The sequence below is a fragment of the Strix uralensis genome, chromosome 23, assembly GCF_047716275.1.
Source record: "Strix uralensis isolate ZFMK-TIS-50842 chromosome 23, bStrUra1, whole genome shotgun sequence".
Classification (NCBI taxonomy): domain Eukaryota; kingdom Metazoa; phylum Chordata; class Aves; order Strigiformes; family Strigidae; genus Strix; species Strix uralensis.
In genome coordinates this window covers 1,168,270-1,188,295 of record NC_133994.1, presented here as the reverse complement: position 1 = coordinate 1,188,295, position 20,026 = coordinate 1,168,270, and the positions used below count along the sequence as shown (strand labels likewise).

Genomic DNA, 20,026 nt, shown 5'->3' with positions numbered 1-20,026 from the left:
CCCAGCCCCAAGAGCTGAGCTGCTTGCCCAGCCCTGCCCTCCTGGGGTTAACAACCACCGACCTCCGCAGGGGAATTCTGCAGCGCCCGCCCGCTCCAGGCAGGGCTGACGATTAATTGAAGCATTTGGGGGTTTTGTGGGGATCGGAAAACATTTAAAGAATTAGATCCATGGTTTTACAGACCTTAACTAGAAACTTCACGGCAATAGTCTTTTTCCTCTCTCCAAAGCGCTTTCTGGCCTGTGCTGGTGCACACTGGGGCTGCCAGCAGCTTCCTAAAGCCCATCTCTGTGCCCGACCCAGCTCAACCCCAGCGCAGCCCTGGCTCAGATCACCGTCAGCAACTTCCCCCGTCCCTAAGGGCAGAGCAGTGCCAGAGCAGAGGGGACTGGATGGGAGAGTCTCACTGTCTCCAGTTCTCTTTATTCCTACCCTATTCCATTTATTTAGTGGCACTTTTTTTTCTGTTTTAGCAGCACTAAATCTTACCTGTCCAGCGAAAACAGAGTGCCCACTTGAAGAGAAACACAACCTTTATCAGTTAACCTAATGCCTCAGAACCACACAGGGGAAAAAAAACTTTGTTGGAGTCAAGTCAGTGCCTGAAACTTCACGGGAGTGAAGAAACGTGGCTCAGGCCCTCCTGAGCAAAACCCACCACCTCTGGCTACCTTCAGCCCGAGAAAGCAGCTGCCCGACACTGCGACCTCTCCACTCTGTTCCTTGTGACAGAGGTTGGTCGCCCAAAGACACCTACTCGTGCTACGGCTCCAGTTTTGCTGTACACCACAACCGACCTCTTCGTAGGCACCAACTGATGCAACGATGTCACCGACCTCATTTTGCCCACCAAGGGAGGTTATCGTGCCTCCTTTCTGCACTGCCCTCCCGCAGCCTCCAAGGAGAGCTCCTCCGCTCCGGGGACACCCCGTGATGGGTCCCCAGCACCCCCGTGGCTTTGGTGGGTGTTCATGCTGCTTTCCACCCCTCAGCTGTGTTGCTCTGCCTTCCTGTTACAGCTGGCCTTAAGCTCGGCATTTAGGGAGAGAAAACGTTCTTCTCTTCCCCAGCGGCGCTGGGAAAGCACTCCTGAAACACGAAAATTGAAGTGTGAAGGGAGAGCGTGTTGAGTGAGGCTCCTGCCTTCACTGCTGCTGCCTGCACGCTGCCCGCGCCCTGTGATCGCTGCCTGGTAACTCTTGTCAAGAATGCTGGCTTAATAAAAACCATGTGATTTCCAAGATCAAGTCAGAGCAAAGCCTCTGACTTCGCAGTGTAAATATTTATGTAGACCGAGCACTAAAGGAAAGAACCACTTGCATGTACTTGTGAAAACCCCACAGAAAGCGAGCGCACACCCAAGGGCCCGGGATTACCACGAGGTGACCTGCGGAAACGCGCTGCCAGGCTCGCGGGCTCACTGCCCGAGCGGGGGCAAAGGCAACGAACCGGAGAGCACGTCCCGTGCAACGACCAGACTGGGGTGAGAGCATCCCCTCCCTCGGTGGCCTCCCCGTCGCCACCAGCCGAGGTGCTTCCCTTGCCAGGGCTCTGCAGCGGGGTGGGCTTGTTCCCTGGGCACAAAGAGCCCGTATTTACGCAGATCGGAGCTGTGTAAACTAAAGCCCATCATGCTGAGCTCCTGGCAGATGCAGGAGATGGAGGAGAGCTGCGGGGCTCTGGCACCAAGAACCGTACAGAATCCATAGGGGCAGAAAGCTGGGCACCGGGCAACAAGCACCAAACAGGGCACCTGCAGCACGGGGGCACCTGCGGCACAAGGTGACCTTACGCCTCTGGGTACGCGGAGGGCAGCCAGAAGCACCGGCAGAGGAGTAACCTCTAAGACTGTGCCCTGTTCTGAGCTTTTACAAGCTTCTACTTCCATCCCTCCACACAACTGGCTTAATAGGTTAGTCCAGAGCTATTATGAAGGTGTGATACACATGCACATCTATGCACATTTCTGTCACAAAAGTGTAAAGAACAAAAGCTATCAGTTCTGAAGTGAGAAAGTCAGATTTTTTAGGTCTGCTGCTCTGTTGTTATTTTAGAAGCAGCATTGGACAATTATGTAGCAAGAGCTTTTCCTCGCTCTGCCTGGTCTGCATCTACCTTCCCCTGTACTCTGTGGATCACAGGGGTAGAGGCACCGCTGAACTACCAGCGGATCCTGCCAGCTCCGCTCCCCAGAGCTTCCAGAAACTGCCCGAGTGACTCCCGTAGTAGATCGGGTTTCATCAATAGAGACCCCTTAGTTCTGGCAGATGAATTCCAACACTGCACATTATGGCAAATACTTGCTCAGAAGTTTAATGCAAAGCAGGTTTGCAGCGGCGAGCAGCGCGGAGCAGGGCAGCCCTGCCTGCCCGGATCCCGGCAGAAACGCTCTGCCCGGCGCAGCCACGCGAGCGGGTGAGCCCCAAGAACAAAGGATGGAAATCGCTTTTAGACAGGAGAATCCTCCCTGTAGTCATCCCTTTTATACTTTCTCTGGAAATTGTTTCACCTTCTGGGGCTGACCCCGCTGAGAACTCTCCCCATCTCAGTTTGTCTCACGTTTTACTCCATGAAGCAGAGGCAGCAGAGTCACTGTTTACCACAGAGAACCACATATTACCAAGACAATTATTAGCTGACAGACCACATGCACACTTACATGCAAACAGTAGCAAGGCAGAGCCACGAACACCAGTTTACGTGTTCAGTGCTGGAGCAGTGGGCTGGGAATGGCTGGCTTTTTTATTTGTGATCCTTTTGCTTCTGGATTTTTTCAGCAAAATATAGGGCACGTGGTGACCTTGCCCCTTCAGCGTACGTCTCGCTGAGCTCATTAGAGTGCTCCCACAGCGGGGGCAGTTTGTGCTGCTCTGGGCATGGTGGGCACCACTTCCTTCGGTGGCTTGTTTTCTGCTCACGTCACCATTCCCAACTGGAACACCCAGGCTCACACAGTTGTTTTTAGCAAACTCTGGAACATGACTATATTCTGAGAAAAAACAGCAAATGGCCTTTGTAATACCATCGCCCAGGAATTCTTTCCACTTCTATGAAAATATCCCTCAAAAAATGGAAAAATGTGTCAAATAAATCTGTGAGGGAGAAGTGGTTTAATAAAAACAACAGCAGCAGCAGATGCTGGAAGGCAAACTCCAAGCTCCACCCCAGTGTCTCTGAGCCTCTAGTTTGGGGCAGGCAAACAACAGGATTTCAAGAAATTGTCCCAGAAATCAACAGCATCTGAATTGTCATGTCTGGACACTCACTGCCCAAGCAGACCCGTGACCAACATCCCAGGGAAGAGGGTTTTGAGATTATTACGGCCACAGCTCCACACACAGCCCTGCTTATTTTCACTCATCTGTCACACCTAGTGCCTCCCATGCGGACTAGAAAAATAGTTGAGGTAAAAATGAAGACTGACTTGAACCTTCTCATAATCTAGTTTATGTATTAGTTCTGGAAATGCCGTACCTGGTACACCCTGTATCAAAAGTAGAAGTACCAAAGCACTGAGAGTTACTTCTCCCGAAGCAGAATAAACTAAGGAAGTGCAAAGAAGTCAAAATTCTACGTGTCCACACTGAAGAACAGCAAATGTTATGGACCCAGTAATAGAAACTTGTTAGGGAAGGCTACCAGGATCCTGAGAAACAAAGGAGCACGCAATCCATCCCCATCATCACAAATTCCCTGCAGAGAGGACGGCTGTGAGCACGTACACCCGTGTGAGCGCTTTTCGTACAATGCCACCTACTTACAGGTAGGAAGAGGGCTATGAAGAATTAGAGATTCTCAAGAAATTTAAAACAGTGACTCACCAATGCAGGTCCTGCCATCTGTGTGCAGGCGAAAGCCTGGCTTGCATTCACAATAGTAAGATCCAAGGGTGTTCACACACCTGTGCTGGCAGCCCCCGTTGTGGACCTGGCACTCATCAACATCTGCAGAAGAAAAGGGAAGAGAGGAAAAAAATTCAGAGGAGTGAGCATGACAGTGTCTGAAGTCAGGATTATTTATCCTCTGTTGACTGACTCCAGATATGAGGAACGAATGCAGAGGGAACAAGATTGCCATGTCGTTATGTTTAATCACTCAAGCTGTTTGAGAAATTGCAAGGACAAGGGTGTATCTGCGGGGAAAAAAAGCATCTTATTTGTCAGTCAATGTAAACCATCCTTCATCTGGTTCACCTTCCCCCATTCGCTCTAAGATTATGGATTAACTAATATTTTACACTTCCTTACTCTTTCTGTGTTGAAAACAGGCTCGGCTAGTCCATTTGGTACTTGGGAGAACGGTGGGAGCAAACACCTAACGCTCCAGACTGACAGGAAGCGATAGGAAGCAGCGACCTTCAGTGCCGCAGTGCCACAGCAGCAGACGTTCTCCTCCGGCCCAGCCAGCCTCATCCTTTCGCAGCACAAAAGCTGGTTTCCACTGAGCTCAGCCCTGCCAGAGGTGAGAGCTTTTACTGTCACGCTTCTCATCTCAGCACCTTGCAAAGCATTTAACACATTTCAAGCCATTTGTGCCCGGAACTCACTCGCCCTGCTGCTGAAATGCAGCAAAATCTGGGGTGTCTGGTGATAAGCTGTGCTCAGAATTGCTGTGCATCGCTGGAGATGAGAAAGAAAACATGTTAATATCTGGAGAAAGTTATTACAATTTGGTCACAGTTATACAACACTTAAGAACACGATGGAGTCCAACCAGACAAAGGGCAGAACACAAACAGTGAGACCCTGTCGGCAGGTGCCCGGCCGCCTCCTCCCAGCTCCACGGCCAGAGCAAGCCCGGGAGAGCCGAGGCAGCCGGTCCTGCACCAGGGAATCCACCCGGCCGGCAGAACTGGGCATGTCCAGTTCTATCGCTAAAACTACAGGCCCTTGAACAAAAGGCATTCTCTGAGTCAGAAAAATCTTCTGCCAAGCGCTGAGCAACCTTTCAGGAGCTGAAATGGGAAGAAGCCCATGAGTTCTTGGTAAAAACTCCTGTTACATTTTATTATCAAAGCTTCAAAAGCAGGGAGGTAGACAGCAGCGTGTTACAGAAAGGGAGATTCATTCCTGCTTCACAGACCTTAAACCGCCTTTAAGCACTGGGAATCACTTCCAGAACGGAGAAGAAATGTAAAAATGCTCAGAGCGCCCAGTTACACGGTGCTAAAATGCACCTCAGGAGCTTGTCAAAGGCAATATCAAGTTCCTGAGACATAAGACCCCTTCATATGGTTATAAATAGAAATAATAGAGATGTTTGTGGATAAAGCTGTGCGAGTCCTTAATTCCTGACATTTATGTGTCTATGCGTGTACATGTACGCTGCCTTTCAGACCGGACAGGACCAAAGATCTCTAGTCAGATGGGGGAACCAGCTCACATCCACACAGCCCAGCCAGCAATTCCTTTTGCCATGGAGAGAAAACTTCAGTAGCTCCGGGTCTATTGGCGTTTCTGTGCACCTTCCACGTTTCGGGAAGGCGCCTTCAGCACGCACAACCATTTCCTGCTGGCACGGCGAGGCAGGTCACGCAAGCAGCAGGACGACAGGGAGCCAAGCTGAGCAGTGAACCAGCGCCGTTTCATCAATGACTGTTACTAATAAGATAAAGAAACATTTCCTCAATGAATCACGGCAGGGCGTCGCCCCCGGCTGTGTCTTTGCAAGCCAGAGGCACAAAAACCTGCTCAGGCCTCCCCCTCGCCCAGCGCCCGCGTCGCGCTGCCCTGCCCGAGGCGTCGCCCAGCTCCCGCTCATCAAAAAACCACAGCAAAAGGAGAAATGCAACCTTGACTGAAGCCGGCGCTGAAATTTTGCATGAATCAGATTCATTTTACAGTAATCAGATTAATTGCCAGCAAAATCAGCCAGCGGCGAGCAAATGGACTGGGTCAGGGGAGACATGGGAAGCGAAGCGGGAAAGGTGATGCTTGTTTGATTTGTCATTTCTGAGCTACACACTAATAATAAAAAATCCTTGTTTTCTCAGAATACTTTTCATTAGAAGGCTCCTCACTGCTTATTAAAAAGGTAAAACCTAAAGCTCAGAGCACAGGAAAACATCCCTCTGCCCTTTCTGTCCTGGCGAGGTCTGGTGAACCCACGGTCTTGGCGTCCGACGTCCCGCTGCAATGGCCACACCAGGCTCCTTCTGAGCTCCCCGCCGCAGCTTGGGGGCTTCATCAACCCAGCAGAAAATGGTAATTTCTGTCATGCCAGGCCTTTGCTTGTTCAGTGGACTCTAGATTCCTCCTCTGGGCATTTTAGAAGGTTTTGGAATTTTCTTCCTGTTTTTTCCAAGACACTTAATTTTTAAAGAAAGGAAAATGAAGAGATTTTTGAGGTGAAACATAAGCTTTAAATGATGCTTTCCGAAGAGTAACCCAAATCCAAACCAGCTTTTCAGGGGGGGAAAAAATGCTGTGGCATGAATCTGAGACGCCTGTCAAAGCAACCTAGCTCTAATTAAATCCTTCTCCTCCGCGAAGGCTTTACACAACGGGGACGTGACAGAGCCCTGAGCCCCTGACACACTCCCCGCTCCTGCAGCCAGGGCAGCTCGTCGGGAGCGACGTCGCAGCGCGCGGCCGCCCCAGCGCCTCCTCTCCGAACCTGCAGCTCCCCGGTGTCCCCACAAAACTTGGCCTTGGGCGTCCAGGTGTGACGCCTCGGCGAGGAGATCGCCCAAGGCCCATCGCTCACCGCAAGGAGGACGGTGGCACGAGGGAAGGGCACTGGTCCTCCCGGAGCCGCCCAGGGCCGGGAGAAAGGCGACGTCCCTCACCTGCGCGGTGAACGGCAGGGCCGTGACTCCAAAAGAGCTGGCGGGAGCCTGGGCACAGCTTCCCAGCAGGGCGGAGGGGGCCACTTTCGTATTTTCATATTTTTTTTTTTTAACATCCCTATGGGCAGAATTAGCTGTTAATGCACAGAACTGGCTCTATTCAGCTCAAGAACAGCAAAACTGGGGTTTGGGAAGATTTTATATAGACTAAGAAAGTTTTCTGGTCTGAATTTAAATGACTATTCCACTGCTTCCCTTCAACTCTAATCCAAAACCATAGAGAATTTACTGTCCAAAAAAGTTAGCGATGTGTTGAATAAACTTCTTACTTTCACCCCATTACTCATACTCAGTAATTACATATCTCCTCTCTAAACGTCTCTCCTTCCCCCTTTGTATTCTTCACCCTCTAAATCTCTGTAATTAGGGGGCTGTCCCCACCCCAAAGCCCCTCTCTGCCCCGTCCCACTTTGGCCGGGGGAAGCAGCCGGTCCTTCCTCGTGCCCCAGCTGTGGAGACACCCATCACCTTCACCGCCGCACGCTCCCCACGTAACCCGCCACGTCCCGTTTTCTCTTCTGGAGCCCCACTCATCACCTTCTGCAGTAACAGATTTTTGGACATACACTACACGAGGGTGTGACCAAAGTAAACCTCTCATCCTTCACACCCCTGACGGGAGGGCAGCAGCGTCAGCCCCCAAGAAATCTCAGGTTTGTGTCTTTGGAAATCACACCACTGTGCAATTTGCCCAAACAAATTCAAACTCTGGTCTGAGCGCACGGAGAGAAGAGGCACCTCCCGGGCAGACGCTCGACGGACAGTTTGCGTTTTCTGGTGGGGACCAGTCGCTTTTGGCCCCTGGGCTGCGGCTGCCGCGGCAGCTGCACGAACACTCGCAGAGGGGGAGAGGAGCGCGAGCTCGCTCACAGCTGTGGGAGACAGCAGGGCTTTTTCTGGTTTGACCCGAAACGCGTCGCTGAACGGAGGGAACAGCGATGACGGCGCGGTGGGGCCCGCTCTGGATGCGAGAGGATCGCTCTGCCCTGCCCGCGTGGCCGCAGCGGCTCATGCTGGGGAAGGGAAAATGTTCCCGCTCTGCCGCACACCCCGGGTGGCCCTTGCCCGGCCGTGCCCAAGCGCCGGGGCCCGTCCTGCCGCCCAGGTCTGATCCCCCACACCCTGCAGCAGACAACGGAGTACGAAGAGAGGAAAGAGGCAAGAGCTGCCTTCCCAGCGGGACCGGCAATGGAGGAAGGGCGACACATTGGCCACGGGGACAGGGAAGGGGCAGGTCCACTGGCCACCCCCGGCAGCGGCAGCAGCATCTCCGACCTGCCCAGGCGTGCTCAAGGCTTGCCAGGGAGTGATTCACCCAGAACACAAACTGTGAAGCAGCAGGAGCCACCTCCCGGGGCCAGGACAGCATCGCCACGAAAGGTCACGTTGCCCTCAGTGCACGTCTTGGCAGTACAAGGACCCGAAAACCTACGTGACGCTTTGTGAGATGTGGTTTGTGGCACGCTGAGGTTATTTTCCTAGTGGAGAGCTGACAAAATCTGGTTGAAATTAATATACCAAAGAAAGAAAATTAGAAGCATACAGACTTCTCTTCTGAGGAGGGTAGCTGACACTGAGCAACCCAGAGACACGCCAGGATGGAGCACGCCAAGGCCACGCGCCTGCGTGCTCCACGCCATGGACGGGACGGTCGATACCGGGTGAAGCCCACCGAGGCAGACACAAAACCAAACACAGCAAGAGCCTGGGAGTGGGATTTGGCTTATTGGGTAGGGAAACCGCCCTGCTGCGTAAGGAAACCGCATCCGCAGGGACACGGGGCTCACCCGAGAAACAGCTGATGCTCTCGTCAGCCTCCTCCCTGAACAGAAACAATCCATCAGGCCTCAGGTACCAGCTACATGGGTCTACAGGGGTAATGCTGTAACCAAACGTAGGGAAGATGAACACAAGACCAAAACAAAAGAGGGTGCGAGGAGGCGACTTTGGTTAAGTGCACTCGCTGACCACGCACAGCTCCTTCAAGAAGAAATACTGTGATTTGTCTCCAACAAGAGCTCCGTGTCAGAGGAAAGAAAGTGGCAACAGCAGCTCTGCAAATTACTAAATATTTGGTACAGAGGCAGTTTATCTCCTCTGGAAGGCTGAGGAGGAGGAGACGGATCCCAGCTGGAAGCACAGGCAGTAGATACGCTGCTAAGGTTCGCTCTGTCGGGCCAAACAGCAGTGCCAAGCTTTAATCCCTGCGGCAATTAGCCTGGATTACAGAGCAGGGCTGCAGGGAAAAGGTTAATTAAACTCCATCAAGATGAGCATGTGTGGGATTTAGTGACTTTATCTTTCCGGTACCAGTTTGCTGAAGCTAATTCAGCACTTTTAAGAAGTAAAGAGACTGGAAGGAGACGAACCGCCAGCGGCACGCTGGGCGGCCGAAGGTAGAGGAGCTGCCCCACGCTACAGACACGGGTTAGGAACTCAGGGCACGGAACGGTGCCAGGGTGCGTTAGACGGAGAATCCCCCTGTGTGTTGCTCCGTCTCTTGCGCATCTTGCACAGCCCCTGGTGCGGATAACCCGGAGCCATCGCAGGCCCTGTTAGTCCAGGCTCCCCTCACTGACCGTGGCAAGGTCCAGCAGCGCAGGGCAGACGTGGGAGAGGACGATGCCTCATCCCCGAGACCTTTCCCTCCTCCAGGATGAGGAGGAACGGTACCTGCCTCGGGCTGGCCTCGGCTTGGAATCTGAGTGACTCACGTGAGGAAAGAAGAAAGATCATTTTGGGTGGTCAAAATGCCTCCACACCCTGTTTTCACCTTGTGAAACGGGCATTTGGGAAAGCCCTGAAGGCTCTTTGGGAGCTGCACAGTTATTCAGGCTGGCATTCCTGCCGCTGCAGCCTCTCCTGGGCAGACGGGAGATGCCAGTGGCTTTCCCACGCTGCCTGTGCCATCCTCAACAGCAGCAGTTTCCAAAGGCCCTTCAGGAACCGATGCGCTGGTTTTACAATAATCTGATGAAGTGAAAACGTATCAGGGAACTGTTTTGCCTCAGCCACTTGCTTTGTCCTCAGCTCACCTTTTTTTGCCTCCAAGCCAGCAGCTGGGAGAGTCGCCCAGCTCTCACTTGTGCTCACGTTTCTGTCTCCGGATGGTGCTGATAATTAGGTATTACTCAGAGCGGAGCAGAGGAGCACGTAACAACAAGCAGGCAGCCTGCTCTCGACTTGCTGCTACGCTCCTCCGCTCAAACCTTCCCTCACGGCTTTGTTTTACCCCTCTTCTCTGTGCAGGGTCTCATTCTGACTGGAAGACATCCCTGCGCAGAGGCACGTTGGCCCTGTCCCCGCGCCGTGCCACGGGAGCTCACTGGGCAGGTACCGACCGATGGAAACGCAGGTCACTACTGCAGGAGCTAATGGGAACCACATAATCAAACAAAAGCGACCAGCTCTGCCCTGTGCTGTTTTCTGACCTACTTTAGAGAATCGTGGAGAGAGTATCACGGCACCAGGTCTACCTCCCTGTGACGGTTTAATGCAAGTCCCCAGCAGAGCACAACGACGGCTCCTGTCAGGTCAGCTGTGTGAGGACGTAATGCTCAGCGGTGCCGTTAGCCCCTCGGCAGCACCACGAGGCTCCAGCAGAGCCCTGTTTGCACACAAAGGCATTTTAAGACACTCCAGACCTCAATGAAACGCCGCTATGACACAAAACATCTCATCGCTCTCCATTCATACCATAAAACGGCCGGTGAAAGGCCTCTCCAGCAGTTCCCCGTGCCTGCTTTGCTTTTTTGCAGCTGGCTGATGGAAGAATCACGTCCGCGTAGAAGCGTGCACAGCCTGGGCTGGTGGGAATTCACGTAAACTGGTGCACGGTACCGTAAAAATCACACGACCCAGAGAACGGCTGCTACTACCTGCTGACCTCTGGGTCATTTCCTTCAAGCAGCAAAGGAAAAATCATCAACCAAAACCACAGCGATACCAAGTTCAGGGTGAGCAACGCGCCTACGATCATCTCCTCTGCCTCCTTAGCACCCGCAGGGTTACGCCAGTGTCCCACCCTCCAGCTCCCACCCACCCTGGGGGGCTCTACCTGCACACCAGAGGGTGAGGGGCTGCAGAATGGGGGGACACGTCTTCAGGGAACCCCCCCCAGCCCCTTGGCTCGGGTCACGTCTCCTGAGGACCTACTTTGCATTCAAAGGCAAAAATTAAGTTCCCTGAAAAACGGTCTGGTTTGTTATCAGTGCTCAAAGAGCAAGGTCCTGGCAGCAGCTGTGGCAGCACAGGGAAGAGACGGCAGCTCCGAGCGCTCCTGGAAGCGTCGGGGCCAGAACCTCTCTGGGTGCGTGTCAGCGACTTGTGCAGAAAAGGCTCGTCCCACCTGAGGAGAGAGCAGAGGTGTTTGCCCCAGCCAAGTTTCACCCCTCCATCTGCCCGTTCCGTCAAAGGTCCCGTGCACAGGAACGGTGTCTCATGCTGCAACACGTCAAAAATTCACTTGTTTACAGAGATGGAAAGAGAGAAGAATATTTTTTTCTTGTCTTCTTTTGTTGTTGTCAGCTGGGAGGGCCTGAAGGCTGTGGTGGGTTGGATTGCGTTTGGTTTATTTTGTAATCTGCACCTACTTCTTTGTAAACTACGTAGGAAAATTAGACATAACTTCTCAGAGGAAAGGCATATTTAGTTTATCTGTCAGATTTTGGCTTGCAAATGTCTGGATATTCACCCCTTTTCTGAAGATGAAAAAAAAACCAGGCTCCTGGAACAAGAGGCTTAGCGATCACACACTTTTCAGCAGATACGTTACTTTTTTCCCCAGGTTCAGAGCACTTTTAAGAATGGCCAGAATGCCCGGGTGAAGGCGCTTTGCTTTTCTGCTTGAAGTTCTAAATTACATTCCTCCTGAACACGAGAAAAACACCTCAGCCTTGCAAGACTGAAACATCCCTCACACAAAAGTCAGGCTAAAGCCATGAGCGTGCACGGAGCTACCTATCCATGGAGCCGAGATAAGCAGAACCAGGATCAGGTGAATGATGTGGCAGGGAAGGCGGGGCTGGGGGTTTATATTCCGGACACAGAGCTGGATCTCAGGAGCTTGTCTTGGAGAAGTCACATGAGCCAACGTAGTTGGATGGAGACAGCAAATGCGATCTGAGTTTGAGACAAACATCTGATCTATAAATAACAAAACAGCAACTCACCCCATTTCCACAGGTCTGGCACATCTCACAAATACTCTGCTATCACTTCTATAACCAACTGCCCAGGGCATTTATTTATTAGGATTATCTCATGATGAGATAATGCATTCCTTGATGTCTACATTACTCACAAGCACCCAAAGTCTTTAGTGAACTTCACAGATTCTCCATTATTTCCTAAATCTTCAGGCAACCACAAACTTTATCCGCCGGTAAGTCAGCTGAACACACAACGAGGAAGAAACAGGTGTGTGTGTACTCGCAGAACTTCCACCTCGCCCCAGCCACCAGCGCACATCAGCCAGCGCACAGAAACGTTGAAGGAAAGATAATGGAAAGCAGCAAAAAAGTGTTTATTGCCTCTTTGCAAAAGCGCAAATCTCACAGACCAACCAACCAGAAGCCAAGCCAGGGATGGCAGGGAAGAACCGCGCGCCTGCTCCCTGCCGATGGGGACACGGAGCCGCGGAGGCCGATCCGTTACCTTCTGCCACACTGGAACAGCGTAGGGCTGGCCGCGCTCCCCAAGGGATGACAAACGCCGGGGTGCCCTCGGCAGGCACACGGAGCGACCCCGTCCCCTCCACCTGCTCGCCGGGAGACGCCAGCTGGCCACTAGCCACAGGGCAACAGGCTCCCAGCGCCTGGCTTGGGGATTTACTTCCAACAGACCCTGCTAAGCCCGAACGTTTCCGTGCAGAGAAGCGATCTGTGAGCCGCGGCTCCTCTGGCTGCATCCCCCCGCCCCGGCCCTGTGCTCCCCTGGTCGCCGCTGCCAGAGGATTCTCCTCGCACAAACACCACCGAGTCCCCCCGAGCCCCTGCAGGACCCCACTAGAGAGGACTCGAGCAACCCGGGCAAACCCCATCTCGCAGAAGAAAAGGCGGACTTTTTTCATGATAAAACAGTCCCATATTTCACGTATTGCCCTGGACCGGGGTGAGATCCCTTGGAGCTGAGGAAAAAACTAATCAACACACCCTAACAGAACGAATCCGCTCGTTTCCTAAAGGACTGTTGCACAGCAGGTACCTGTACCCGAGCCGCAGAGCAGCTGATGGAAGGAAATTTTTCTTCCTTTCCCCCTCTGCCAGAAAGGACTTTCCAGAGTATCAGACGCGCCGGATGGTGCCTCCGGTACCGCGCGGGGAGGATCCAAATCCCGGCGGAGGCGCAGGCAGGTCACCGGTGTGTGACCTTCGCTGCCGCCAGCCCGGGGCTACCAGCAGCCCGCCGGGGGGCCGGGGAGCCCCCGCAGCCCCCCCAGCCCCGCTACGTACCTGGGCTCAGCTCGGCGGGGACCCCGCCGTACCCCGCACGCCCCAGGTAACAGGGGTAGCAGCTTCTCCAGAGGTAGGGGTAGTGGTTGCCGGCGGTCCCGGGGAGGCCACCCAAAAAACCGAAGCCCCACAGCAGCACCCAGAGCTGCCGCTGCTCCTGCCCCATGACGGGAAGCGGGGGGGGGGCACTCGGGAGGCGAAAAAGACCCCCCCGAGCCCCGCCGCGCCGGGGTGCCGAGCTGCGGGAGCCGGGGGAAACAAAAAAAGAAGATGAAAACCAAACAAACAAACAACAGGCACACAAGCCCGAAAAGCGCCGGGAGCCCGGGGCGAGCGCGGCGGTGATGCGCGGAGCTGCGCGGGGCGGCGCGGAGGGGCGGCTCTGCCCGCGGGCGGGTCCCTGCGCTCCGCGCCGCCCCCGCAGGTAGAGCCAAGCCCGGCAGCGGCCCGGCCCGCCCCGGACCCCCCCTGCCCTCCCCAGCCGGGCTCCTGCCCCCCCGGTCCCGGTCCTGCCTGCTCCTGCCCGTCCCGTCCTATGCCCTCACCATCAAATAACGCGGCGTTTTTGCCCAAAATGCGCCTGACGAGCCCTCAGAACCGGTCCCCGGAGGCCAGCCGGGACCAGTCGCCCTCAGCCCCGGCGCGGGGGGGGCTTCTGGTCCTCAGCGAAGTCGCAATTCCGCCCCCCCCCCCCCCCGCTGGGTGCCCGATGTGACCATCACCCCTCCCCGAAACAACCCACAGCTGATGGATCCGCAACACCCAGCAAACCTGCACTGGGCTTTTCTTAAAGTACTGAAAAATACAAATTTTCATTAACTCGAATGAGGAACAGCCACTGCGACTGCTCCAAAGAAAACCATCCTATCGCCGCTTCCTGCGAGACGGAGCCGAGAATTTTGTTTTACCTTTTTTATGAAGCAAGAAGTAAGAATAGCTGATTGGATTTTCCAGAGGCAAGCTCAAAAGCCTCATTTAACTTTCTGGAATGTTTTGAAACAACGTGCTTGCAGGGTTGAGCTGGGGGAGCGCAGGCCCTGCTATTGAGGCGCTTTAGCAGTATGATTTGGCTGTAGTGAAGTTCCAAATTAAAACTTGTGGTTTAGCCTGCAATGGATAGCATTCCGTGAAAAATTTTGAAACACGGGGAGAAGCTAAATCCAGGAAGAAAATGACAACGTCAGGCTATTGCTGCAGCGGTTTCCAGGGGAAGGTGGGCTCCAGGCAGATCGCTCCGAGCACGAGCAGCTTCCTGACATTTCAGGGAGCGCTTCGGCTCATCTTAAAAGTCACCCGCTGCAACGGCCCACATGCTTCTCATTAATGCTTTAACAAAAATATCCGACCCCAAAAATTTGTCAGTTACTTTGTGGAAAAAAAACCGTAACCTTTCTGAAAGATGCTGCAAAGTTTTAGAAACGGTCTGGAGGAGTGAAATCAGTGCAAAGCGCCGACGTGCCGCAGCCCGCCAGCCCCCGGCTGCCCCCCGGGTCTGCCAGGGCCCCCCGAGGAGATGCTCAGCGTTGGGGGGGGGCAGAGGGGACCCCGGGGCAGAAGAGGGACAAGAAGAGGGGAACTGCTGGAGGGGGGGTGACTGAGGCACCAGAAGTGACACCTGCCCCCCCCCACCCTGTGCCGAACCCTCTGCCCCTCGCGCTGCTTCGCGACGCGCCCCGGTGCGTGCGGCCGCGCCCCGCCGTCCTGCTGGAAGCCGCTTCCCGATCAGGCGAATACCTCACCCCTCTCAAACCGACCCGCTGCCAGCCATCATGCGTTTTGCTGCTGGCCCGGCTGGGTTCCTTGGGAATACTCCCTCTGCGCAGCGACACCGAAGCCATCACCACGGCCAGTGTTGACACTTTTCCTGTAAATGTTTCCAGTAGTGTTGACATGCAAAAATGAATGTTGCCACAGAGCTATGAAAAATGGCTTAGAGCGACTTCCTCAGTTCAGAGATGTTACGAAGACACTGTCTATGCTACGTTGCCCAGAATGCAGCTGCATCAGAGCGAGCGCCGCTCTCCCAGAGTCCCCGACTCCAGAGGCACCAGCGGGACCTTTCCACGGGCTCCACGACCTGGAAATTCCTCCCACCCGGGCACACGCAGCTCCCGACAAAGAGCGCTCGCTCCTTGCCCTGCAGAAACAAATGCCAGCGCAGCTGCTGGTGCCTAACAAATTATGTGACAAACTTGTTCAATCTCATATTTTCTTAGACTGCTAAAAAAAAAAAAAAAAAAAACGATGAGAGGCTCAGACTTTTCCAGACAGCTCTGCGGTATAACACGTGTATCAAAAGTACATCGAGCTTGAACATAAACCGAATCCTGCTTATGTAATAAGTTATGCTTGGCCAGGTTTGAGCCAGCCCGAGCTTCCTTGTCACCTAATTTACTTCAACTGATTAAGTACTACGAGTTGGTTTGGGTATGGGAACAGTTACAATCGTTACTGCTTCCTGTGAAATCAGCTGGGAGAGCGTTACCGTCCAGAGGGTTCTTGAAATGGGACCGAGCAGGACCGAACCCGTAACTCTCATGGAATTTCATTTAGACTCAGTCTTAGCATTACCAAACTCTCCTCAGAACCCAAACAAATTACAGCCGACGATGTGGTACTTCGCAGTTCAACAGTGTGTTAAGTCCCGGAGTTGATTCATCCCTGCACAGACAGGTCAGCCAGCTGAGGTAAACGTGAGCGCTTCAATCTTCATCCAAAAATTACCCAAACCTTGAACCAAGTTTCTTCTGGCATTTCAAAAAGGATTTTGCAGTTAAAAGGAAGTAGCCCAATGGAGAACGTGAAAGCAGTCCAGAAGAACGCAAGGGAAGGGGAGGCGAGAGGAACAGGCTGAGGCAGGGGGTTGTGACCTCGGGGGTCAGCACTGCGCGAGCCGTCACCCCGTGGGGTGTGTAAAAAGCACGTGGCGCCCGTGGCCTGGGAACTCGAGCGGTGCCAGAAGATTTACAGCTGCTGGCTCGGGTCTCTGCACAACGGAGGGGCGAGCGGCGGATGCGCGCTCAACCGTTCCTGCTCGGCGTCTCTTCCCCGCTTCGCCCTTCCACGGGGGACACGCTACCCCTTTGGGGTTTGCCTTCCGCCCTCGGCTACCTGGGGCTACTGCGGGCAAGGTTTTCATCTTACCCGTTAATTTTAACCAAAGAAGATACCACAGGAATAGCTTAGAGGAAGAAACGGGAACGAGCACAAACTGGAAAAGTGAAAAGCTTTTCGTTTTTCCAGCTGCAGAGCTTGAACTCCCTCTTCCTTCTAGTTGGGAGTTGGCTTATTTCAAAAGAGCCGTCGAGCCCTCCTGAGCCATTCCAAAGGGAACTTAAAGAGAGGCAAGTCCCCATGGGCCGGTGTTCTGTAACGGCCCCTGGATTAACTGGCCCGTGGCACTGGCATGCCCCAGCTCCCTGAACTCCTCGGCAAGCTGAGGCTTGTCTGGCACCAACCCAAGAGAAGCTCCTGGAAGAGTTTTGGAAGCTGAAAGATGAAGGTTCACCCCCTGCAGTTAAAGGCCAGCCCAAAGCAAAGGCCACCCCTTGAACAGACAATTACAGTTTAGGGAGTTTTGTCCCCTTTTTTGTCTCCCGATAGTCTTCCAGGTCAGAGAGAAGTTTGGCACCACCCGGATCCATCTACATTGAGAGGAACTTCAAATTCCAACCTGTTTAGCCATGACATCTTGGCTCCGTGGGGCAGCAGCTCGGGCGCCCTGTCCTGGCGCTGTGCTGGCAAAGAGTCTGATAAACAAACAGCCCAGGAAATTTAACACATACCGGTCACGGGCCACACGCTGAAATGTATTCCAGACAGACTTCTGAACCCCTCTACGTAAGGAAAACGTGTGCTGGCAATTAAATGAATGGAGACCCCCGTGTGCTGAATTAGGTTTATTACACACGGTCCAGCTAAAGCATGAATTTTCATTTCATTTTGGAGCTAATGGCCCTGTCCTAAGGCGGCTGTGAAAAGTTCAAATATGCTTCTCTATGCGAAGTGGCGCTTAAAAGGATAAAATAAACAACAATTTGTGAGAATTATGTTGTAGAGGTTTGGTTTCTGACGTTGCTAAGAGCTCTACCCCCTGCGTCCTTGGCTGAGCTCTCTCCATCACACCCATCGCTAGTGCAGAACCCTGTGCGCACCGACACTTCCAAAAGTGTCTGTAAGGGTCCCGGTTTTCTGCAACACCTCCTCCAGCAAAACAAGAAAGTTGAAGGATGACTTAGTTCCACTGCAAAAATGAGCTCCTTTCCCTGGGACATAACTTAAACCTGAATTGACGGCGGCCAATGGATCTAGAAAAGGGGCTTCCACATCCTTCAAGTCCCTAATGTTATCATATAACGTGCAGTGGAACCTCAAGAAGATGTTGTTCAAAGAACTTCAGCACCCCTAGAATTTGCCATACCCCACAAATCGTTGTAAAAAAGAAAACCTGCTTGTTTCCTGTAAAAAACCCAACACAGTGTCCCCAAACCACTCTACAGACAGCCCTTCCACCATAGATAAAACTAGAAATACAGAAATACTCGAGAGGCTCACGGTTACGAGTGTAACCATCCTCTATTCAACACAACAGAAACACTCTACGAGCACCTAAGTCAACTGTATGTTATTGATACTGGTAAATCATACGAAAACTGGTAGCGTGTAAGATTTCCTTGCCACTCTAGGTCACTAGCTCAACTTCAAGCCACGTAAATAAAGAGGAGAGCTGATGCCACCCAGGGACTCAGGGCCAGTATTAAGTAGCTTGTCAGACAGATCCCAGATGGGTACAAGAGCTAATTGGCTCCTTTCCTGGTAGCATTAGCAAAGCAGCCCAGGGCTGAATAAATCCAAGGGTGGATTTTCTAACTATAATCCCTTTAGCTCAGAAGTGAAAACAGACTGGGGAGCCAAACGCCACTGGTGCTACTGCCCGTCTGCCTGTTCCGTGGACAAGAAAGACCAAGCCAGGAGCCTTTCAGGGAGGTCCCATGCACACGGACGCACGCACGGACGCATGCACGGACGCATGCACCCCAACCCCGTCCCGTGGTGGACGTAGCTGGCAGTGGGAAACGGCAGGCAGCGGGGGGGTAACTGGGGGGTCCTGTAGCTCAGAAGACGTCATGTGTCACCATCTCAACTTGTCATTGCCAAGTGTGCCAAGCTCTGGACAACCAAACATTGCAAGAATCTCATCTATTTCTTTGCAGCGTTGCAGGAGAACGTTGACACTCGTTTTAAGATCCCAGTCATCAGTCAACCAGTCAACAACACCCTGGCAGGAAAGAAATTCCTTTTTTTTTGCCCCTTGCTCCTGCAATGGTATCCCCCATTTCCCCTATCTCTACTGAGAGTGAACCCATGTAATTTTAAGCAATTCTGGGCAGGAAAAGCAGCAAGCTCTCCCTGAGCCAAAACACCCCTCTGTTCTAAATAGAGGTTAGGTTGGGAAGTCCCATGTACTGTTTTCTTCAGAAAATTCCCTACCTTAGAAGCAAACACTGGCTCCTGGTAGTTTTTTGCCTCTGCACGCAAGCCATCCTGCTGACGTTATTGCGTAGCTATTTGTTTAGCAGATACTTCAAAGAGGATGACTCCGAAGAGGCCAGCTGGACGTCACTCCGAGCCAGGCCAGCGCCAGGAAGCGAGTCACAAGGGTGAAGCAAGTGAACTGCCGCCCTCTGAACCCGCGACTCGTCTTCTCGAGCCACCCTCGGGAAAGATGCAAGGTCCAAACCCTCCTGTCCTACACGGAGCCAGCAAAGGGCTCCAAATATCTAAGCTCATGTTTTGGAGCCCAGGCTGCTTTATTCAGGCTCCATCAGGGCTTCCATCAAGAAAAGCTGGATATTTTGCAAACTGTAAACATTAATCAGTGCCTTTTGCCTTTTCTAATCTCCCCTGTCTGTACAAATACGATCTAATCCTGTCCACTCCTCTTCATACGTGCATTAGCATTCAGGGTATTTGGAAAGGGTTTCTTACCTGATGTAAAAATAAAAATTAATGCAGAAAGTGGCGAGCACAGCAGGGCCCACCCACTATCACAGCATAAGACTGATGGAGGAGTGCAAACCATGGAGAGGACAACCAGCACCCGCTTTGCTGGCGCATGGAGATTCACCCTTGAGCAAAATGGGAGTATGAGAGTGATGTGGCCCAATGCAAATTCCAGTCTCAGTTAATTTAGGGCTTAATCTTTTCTGTGCTCTTTTTTTGCATGATAAAACCTGCAGACAGAATAAATGCAGGCAGAAGGAGCAAGGGGCTCCAGGAGGACGATGGCACTTAGTGTCCCCCCCGCCCCAAGTCAGACAAAGTGGGGACTGAGCTGGGTTGCCAGGGGGAGAGAGGGGGCACAGGTGGGCTCTGTGGGCACAGCTAATTACAAATAATTCCAAGAATATATGCAAACGATTTCACATTGTCTCCCCTAAAAGAAAAAAAAAAAAAAAAAGGATTGTTTGTTTCCACCAAAATCCTGAACCTCTTAATCATCTGAGAAGCTAATCCTCACCAGGGGAATTCTGGGGAAACTGAAAATATTTTAGCTTGGCTAAGATAAGGGCAGAGCTGTTTATTTCACACATCTCTACAGTGGTACAGAGCCAGGAAATACTTTTCAGTTATTTTCAACAAAACAAGACAAATGTACCAAATTGGCAAGAAAGTGACATTTTTCTGCCGAATACTTTAATGTCCAAGCCGATATCCACAGAAATG

The 20,026-nt window shown here is 52.7% G+C and overlaps 1 protein-coding gene across 1 annotated transcript in view; it reads right to left on the bottom strand.

The window, feature by feature from the left end:
* MEGF6 (multiple EGF like domains 6) overlaps positions 1 to 20,026 on the bottom strand; it is a gene marked incomplete at its 5' end in the record, with an annotated part of 101,856 nt that overhangs the window by 34,471 nt on the left and 47,359 nt on the right. Inside the window, one exon of the mRNA XM_074893329.1 lies at positions 3,823 to 3,945. Coding sequence (XP_074749430.1) covers positions 3,823 to 3,945 — 123 coding nt within the window. The remainder of the gene's footprint in view (positions 1 to 3,822; positions 3,946 to 20,026) is intronic.